The sequence below is a fragment of the Arachis ipaensis genome, chromosome B04 (assembly GCF_000816755.2).
Source record: "Arachis ipaensis cultivar K30076 chromosome B04, Araip1.1, whole genome shotgun sequence".
In the NCBI taxonomy this organism is placed as follows: Eukaryota; Viridiplantae; Streptophyta; class Magnoliopsida; order Fabales; family Fabaceae; genus Arachis; species Arachis ipaensis.
In genome coordinates this window covers 129,972,506-129,979,772 of record NC_029788.2, presented here as the reverse complement: position 1 = coordinate 129,979,772, position 7,267 = coordinate 129,972,506, and the positions used below count along the sequence as shown (strand labels likewise).

At 33.7% G+C, this 7,267-nt stretch overlaps 2 protein-coding genes across 2 annotated transcripts; both read right to left on the bottom strand.

Annotated features, from left to right (window-relative positions):
* On the bottom strand, positions 67-3,728 carry LOC107635497 (ATP sulfurylase 2). The gene is made up of 5 exons (XM_016338984.2): positions 2,960-3,728; positions 2,265-2,670; positions 1,721-1,981; positions 1,519-1,605; positions 67-431 (listed from the first exon to the last, which is right to left on the bottom strand). Exons 1-5 carry the CDS (start codon positions 3,511-3,513, stop codon positions 294-296), a joined length of 1,446 nt encoding a protein of 481 aa, XP_016194470.1. The 5' UTR covers positions 3,514-3,728; the 3' UTR covers positions 67-293.
* LOC107637367 (putative UPF0481 protein At3g02645) lies at positions 4,780-7,033 on the bottom strand. The gene has a single exon (XM_016340789.2). It carries the CDS (start codon positions 6,870-6,872, stop codon positions 5,208-5,210), a length of 1,665 nt encoding a protein of 554 aa, XP_016196275.2. The 5' UTR covers positions 6,873-7,033; the 3' UTR covers positions 4,780-5,207.

The window sequence follows — 7,267 nt, the reverse complement described above, 5'->3', positions numbered from 1 at the left end:
CTAATTATACATCAAAAATAAATTCTATAAATAATATTTATTTTGAAGCATGTTTCATGCAAAACTAATTTGAAATTCAAACTCATTTTATACAGAAGCTACCACAAACAAAATTCTTAAAAGCATAGTACTAATTCCTTTTGCAAAGATCAAAATGATACACATATTAATTCAAATATGATTGCCCATTCATGATATGATTTCTTGATCATGAAGGCACTCCTAAAACTGTGATTCTAGAATCTTCCTTTATATATGAAAACAAAAATGCAAAACATAACAGTTATGTGAATCTATGCAGATAACACTGCAGGCTGTTGTGGTGACTCTTCAGTTTGCAAACTTTCATAGTACTTAAGAAGAACCTTCCATCCATTAGGACACATAAAACCATCTGGTGGATTCTCTCCACTTTTTGCATAAGCCCTCATCTGAACAAAACAAATTATTACCAAAACATGTTACAATTTTATACTCTATATGAGATCCATTTTCTTAATATAGAACTTAGTTCAAGTGGTATTATTATGATTTAATTACTCTATTGGGTTCCTATAGTTTCACCAAATTTGCAATTAGGTCCATATATTTTTTTTTCTTTTCAATTAGATCCCTACACTACTTTCAATTTTGTAATAGGTCATTTTTATGTTAAAAATATTAAAATTAACAAAATATTTCTCTCAAAAAATATGTAATCAAAGATCTAATTAGGTTCTTAGTTATAGATATCTTCAATTTGCAGAGAAATATTCAATTAACTCTAATACTTTTTACATTAGAAATGATCTAATTACAAAATTAAAAGCAATGTTAGGAATTCAATTGAAAAGAAAAAAAATATAGAGACCTAATTAAAAAATTGGTAAAACTATAGGGACCAACATAGTAATTAAATTGATTACTATTTATTAATTATTAAGTAGCTATCCTTTGGTTAATTGCATTGGCAGTTAATGACAGTTAATTATTTTTTTATTCTCTGATGGAGAGAATGTATATAAGACATAAAATTTGGTCTTTAATTATGACTATCAAAAACATTCTGGTTCCATTTGATTGGTAGTTGATGAATTGGAAGTTCCAAATTTGATCAAGAACAAGAACAAGTATGAATTGAATCAAGAACATGATTGGACAGGCTATGGCTGGAACTATGTCAATTACTTGTGTTCAAAGAAATTACTTAGAACACATTTTTAAATTTCAGTTAATACAATGCACCAAGATTAATTTGGTGCATGCATGCATGGTATAAATTGAATAGAAATTGTGAAATGTAAAATCATATTGTGATCACTAAATTAGCATAATGCAGTAGTGTTTAACTTGGTGAATCAGAGAAACATAACAAGTTTTAGTAAAACTATGAAGGTTTATTCTTCACTCTATGCTCTTAGTTGTTCCAATATGTAACATATATGATACTTTGCTTAAGCTGTAGCCAGTTCTAAGAAAGAAGAGTGAACCAATGGCAGTGGCAGATGCAGAATTGCAGATTCGAATCGAAAGAAATACCTTTGTTCCGGATATGAAGAGAAAATCCTTGGCGCGAGAGGGATCGAAAAATGCCATCTTATTCTCACTAGTGTCATATGCTGCTACCTGCAATTTGAGAAAAAAAGAATGTGATAAGTTGAATGTGTAAAAGATGTTTACTATTTACACAAATGAAATTGATCTCTTCAACTATATGAATACTAAATATAATGTTACTTACCCTAAATGGCAAAATATTAAGCTTTTCTAGGCCAGGTGCCATGCTTAACACCTTTTTACCATGATCAGGATCATATAAATCCCTTTTCTCAGTTGGGTGTCCCATGCCAGCTGGATCGCGGCCAACAATATAGAAGTTGGCACCAGCATTGATCCTAGCCTTGGCATGCCACTGCACCTCGGTTGGACCGGCATAGTGCATAGGTGAAGGAAATATAGCCACTATGGTGGTCTCAGGATCAAGAACTCCATCTTCTAAGACCTAAGAAGATACAAAAATATTTACCATAAGAACAGTGCTTAGATGAGTATAATGGCATGACCAAAGGGTCAATAATGATGTCACATTAGCAGCTAAATTTAATGAAATCACATTGATTTTATACTTCAATTCTCTTTTATCTATCACTGTTATCCTCTATACATTCTTAGATAAATATGATCCAAAAATGTAGTATAAAATAACGGTGACAGATAAAAGAAAACTGATGGATACTACTAAGCATCACACATAAGAAAAACAACAATGTGAAATTGGTAATCACCTTGCTATGTTGTTCCATTCTAACACTCAAAGGCACATCATCAGCTTTTGTGAAACCACCAAGAGGATGAAGCAACAAAATTGGATTTTTGTATCCCATTTCCAATAGGCCCTTTCTAGTATCATTCATTAACAAGGCATGACCATTATGTACAGGGTTTCTTAACTGAAAGGCAAAAACTGCATCGGCTTCTCGCCGGTCGAATTCCTCACGGAGTTGTTTAGGAGATAGCCTGTAGTTATCAAGGCCATCATTGTACTTGATAGGCTTTAGCACTTCCAAGTCTCCTCCGAGAAGCCAGTTTCCGGCCGGGGTAATCGCCTCCTCTACATATGGCAGCCCTGCAGCAATTGTTCCCCATGTTCTAGCTATTCTTTCTTCCTTGTTGTGCTTATAGATTTCAATGCTGCAAAAGGAGTTGAATGGTTAAGAAATACCAAGTAACACCATGAAAGATAGGTTTATTAAGACATAGCCTTTTGGCAGTGAAGTTTTTAACAATCATACTCTCAAAATGACTGCATATATATTAGATTCAAAACAATAATATTGATTAAGTGATGGACAAAACACATATACAACTTATATCATGGCCACAAAGAATTGAAAACAGAAACAATTAGGTATCAATGAACACTAAGAAGATAGAATATGATGAAAAGAAAAGAAGAAAAATGTGAGATTTGGTGAGTGACCTTCTAAGAATAGCAATGCAATCTCCACTGGGACCAAGCAACCCAACATTGGAGGAATTCCCAATTTTCTCCTTGGTCTGATCATCAATTGCCAACACAATTGGTAGTGACATGTTCACCAAAGATCCATTTCCTTTCAACCTCAAAGCATTGAAATGAAGGCTTTGCAAGTACTCATCTTCCCTCATGAACCCTCTCAAGGGGCTAGCCCAACCTTCACTAATCACATGCACCCACTCTATATCAATCTTTGTGAGCTTTACCTTTGGAAGTGCCTCAGCTTCCAAAATCTTAGGACCCCTTTGAGACTCTGACACCACAAGGTCCACCAATGCACCCCCATCTGGCTCAATCAATGAGCTCTTAATAAAGGGTGCACCATAGCAGCCTAAGCTCATTTTTCTAGACCTACTAGTTGTTATGATCAATGGGTTGGAAGTGTAAATTGGTTTGGTTCTAATGTTACTTGTGCTAGTGTTGGTGTTGGTTTTGGCATGGTGGTTGAGGTAATTTAGATGGGAAGTTGTTACATGTAACTTAATGGAGAGAGACATTGTTGTTGGTGTTGGAGATTACTGTGTGAGAGAGAGAATATATTATGTTAGAACAAGAGAAGTAGTTGTGTAACAGAGTTGAACAAGAACCTCTAGATTTGGGAAACATGTTAGAGCCACCCAAGTTGGTATCTTTGTGCCTTTTTTGTGTTTGTGGAGGAGAAAAAGGTACTAGTCCATGTAATTAGTAGCAAGTTGAAAAATTTGGGGACCCTTACCAAAAAAAAGAAAGAGCACAATGAAGAAAGATCTTGTCTTTTGATGCATATAAGAATTAAAATAGATTTCAACTTATTAATTAACCATCCTTGATAAAGAGAAATGTTGTTTCAAACCATAAACCATATTAGGGAGACTATTATGCACATCAACATATATAAATAATTGACAATTATTAATTATTAACAGATTATTCATGGAAGTAACATTTTAGGGAACACTATTCAATGTTCAATTTGTTCATCATTCAACACACATAATTTTGAGAAAGTGCAAACAGCTGGTATGTTGGCTAAGATTGAAAAAGACAAAAACATGCATCCAAATTGAAAAATGTACAAGCTTAATTTGAGGCAAAAATGACAGATTCTTAGGCATTATCTTAGCTGAATTAATGTCTGTACTAATTTAGGCAAAATGATTTCTGTGCACTTGTGGCAATTGGCATGGTGTGCCAAGCAAATTTGACACTAGCGAAAACCTCAACCACTCATTTCCTTATCTTCTTTACTATATTTTGCACTGCTCTAAAAGGGAAAAAATTCTTAAAATTTTATAATTTGAGTTATGGGAACGAAAAATTTGTATTGAGAGATATAATAGAATTCTTGATAATAGAATCCAAATACTAATGACAGAGATATAAAATAATATTTAATACGTATTCTTTGGTTTTCTACGGTATCTCTCAACTCGACAGGTCAAGGACTAATCCGTGGCAGATTTGAGCTCCATTTAAGGGTTTGCCGCTGGCCAAAAGATTTCTGCATGCATAAGCCAAGATTCGAATCCCGACATTTGCTTAAGCAGAATAGTATGAATGAAATGAACATAACCATTTATTTTAACCGAAAAAGTTGCACGCTTTTCTGGTACTATTAGTCAACTACTACAGGACATGATTTGAATCAGTTAATAGTGAAGTTGAACTCTCAAGATCACTCACTAAATAACTTAATTAACACAAAACTAACTGATAAATAAAGTTAATTACTACCAAATAAGGGCAAAGATAACATATGGCTCATCATGACCTTTGGTTAAGATTGAATCACTAATCACATATGGTTCATTTTAGAAGACTTATATTCAATTTTGCAGATAATATATGAAAGAGGAGATTCTGTATAAACCAAAAAGAAAAGCAGATTCTGTTTTTCTTTAGATCACATATTGGAAAGATCAGGTTGCAGATTCCCATGCCAACTGGGGCTGCAGTCATGACTTGATGCTGAAAATTTTGGCTTCATCATCATCCCCTATAAAGTGCAGATTCCCTTTCTTTTCAGAACTTAGTGCTTTTTCTTCTTTCTTTTTTTTTTTATTATAATTTTTTAAAAGTAACATTTCTATTTATCAAGGCACTATTTGTAGAAATTAGAATCTGTGAATTCTCATTTCACTTACATGTTATTGGTTAATGGATATCTTAGGAAGATACAAGATATGCTTACAACTTGATCTAATAAAAATGTTCATGCTTTTATGAATTTATAGAAAGTGAAAAAGACTTGCAAGGAGATCAAGAACAAGAGGAATATTGCTGCAAGGAATGTAAGAAACTGCCATGAACCAAACACATAAACCTTCACAAATTTCCAAACCTTAATACTAACTCTACCATTATAATACTGATTAACATCTTCAATGGCCTTATCCAATAATGGCACCCTTGTCAACTTAATGGACTTGCTCATCCCATTCCACAAGTTTGCCACCTCTTCATCACTCTTTAAGTGATTCAAAATCACCCCTTTTTCTCTAAGGATCTTTGCATCTTCCTCAGTGTCTATGATCCCATTCATCAATTCAGTGTAACGCGTAAAAACCAATGGCCCGGATGAATTTGATGCCTCATAAGCAACCAAGTTTCTTAACAACACTTCAGTGTTTATGTCCAAACCAACTTTTGGAAGATAGAGTGTTTTTGTTTTAACATCAAATCTAATGGTTGATATGTTTCCATTAGCAGCAATGAAACTAACCCCGGATTTCGTGAGTTCTGTGACTGATGGAATTGTGATTTCTTCCATTAAGGGTGACTTGTTGATATTTGAACTTAAATTACCATTTTCTTCATTTTTTGTTGGTTCTTTGTCTTGATTAAAGAACAAGTACTCAACTGGTTGCTTTATGATTCCGAATCCAGGTAGGTTAGAAATGATTGTCCAAGGCACCCTAAAGATCACTTTCATAGCTCTACATGTTAGGAACATTTTGATACAACTTATTGATGCTTCAACCAATCTTGAAATCATTTTCCAAACCCCAAATAGAAATTGCTTAGCATAGTTCACTAACGAATTTTCGTGGCGCTCGCCATCTTTATGTCGATCCTCTGATTCTGCTGGATCGGATTGTTCTTCCAATTTAGGCACAATCATGTCATACAAAAAATCTAGAAGATGTGCACATTCTGAGACAAGGATTTGGGGATAGTCCTCCTCCTCCATGGGCGAAAAAGGCGAAAGATCTTTAAACAATCCTATGAACATTGAAAATAGCATGTCATCTGCTAACTGTAGTGATGAGAATTTGAACTCCAACATCTTTCTCAATACAAATAATGGGATTTGATTTTCAAGCATCACAATATCCTTCAAGATTGCATTGTGAGCTAATTTTCTACCTGCATAATCCAACAAGTGAGACATTCTTGAAGAAACTCCTATTGTCATTGTTCCATCATGGTTAGCAAAAATTTGAAGAAACTCTAACAAGAATGCAGCATCAACTACCATCATCCACGCCAACGTTTCGCCGTTAACATTCAAGTACTTATGGTAGCACCCGCGAATCCTATGTTCAAACCTTATCAATTGGACAACAATATGCTCCAATTTAAGGCTTTGCAGCTGATTTTGGAACCGTTTCGCGGCCGCAAGCTTGTACCTCTCCATTTCATATAGCTCTTGGCGCCAATAATGGTAAGGTCCAATTGCAACTTGTTGAGGAATATATGAATCTTGATGAATGGCCATAAGGGTCTTAGGAACATTGAAGATTGATACAGATAACTCATCACCATAATCTAGATCTTCATCAAGGATTTCGCGGATTTTAATCACCCACCTAAGTTCATCAAAGTTGGATGTTGATTCATCTTTTGGCATCATTGAAGGCCTAAAATAATGTGACATGTTTTTGGAGAAATTAAGTACAGTTGGGATAATAAGCTTGCTTTTAACATTATTCAGTAATTGTGAAGAGTGTGTAAACTGTTAAGATTTATGGTTTGATTATCATTAATTAATGGTCTTTAGGAGTAAGAATAAACGCATTTCCTATGATTCAATGTTTATGAGTTATATGTTAAGTTATTCTTCAGAGCATAGTTAGTTTCTAACTGTTTATTTGAAGTTATAAAATTTGAAGACTATGCATGCTTTTCATGTGATTTTGATATACCATTTTTTATGATGTGACAATATATGATTAGGTATTTCATATTTGTGTAAAAAAATTTTTATTATCAGTGTATAAAAATTAAGTTTATATAATTTATATTTCTATATCATATATAATAGGAATATAA

What these genes read in the sequence shown, in the direction of transcription:
- LOC107635497 (XM_016338984.2), bottom strand. Translation starts at nt 3,513, where the DNA reads ATGTCTCTCTCCATTAAGTTACATGTAACAACTTCCCATCTAAATTAC. An exon ending in TTAATATTTTGCCATTTAGG is followed by an intron (nt 1,606 to 1,720) that starts GTAAGTAACATT and finishes CTCAAATTGCAG; the next exon opens with GTAGCAGCATATGACACTAG. An exon ending in TCTTCATATCCGGAACAAAG is followed by an intron (nt 432 to 1,518) that starts GTATTTCTTTCG and finishes TGTTTTGTTCAG; the next exon opens with ATGAGGGCTTATGCAAAAAG.
- LOC107637367 (XM_016340789.2), bottom strand. Translation starts at nt 6,872, where the DNA reads ATGTCACATTATTTTAGGCCTTCAATGATGCCAAAAGATGAATCAACA.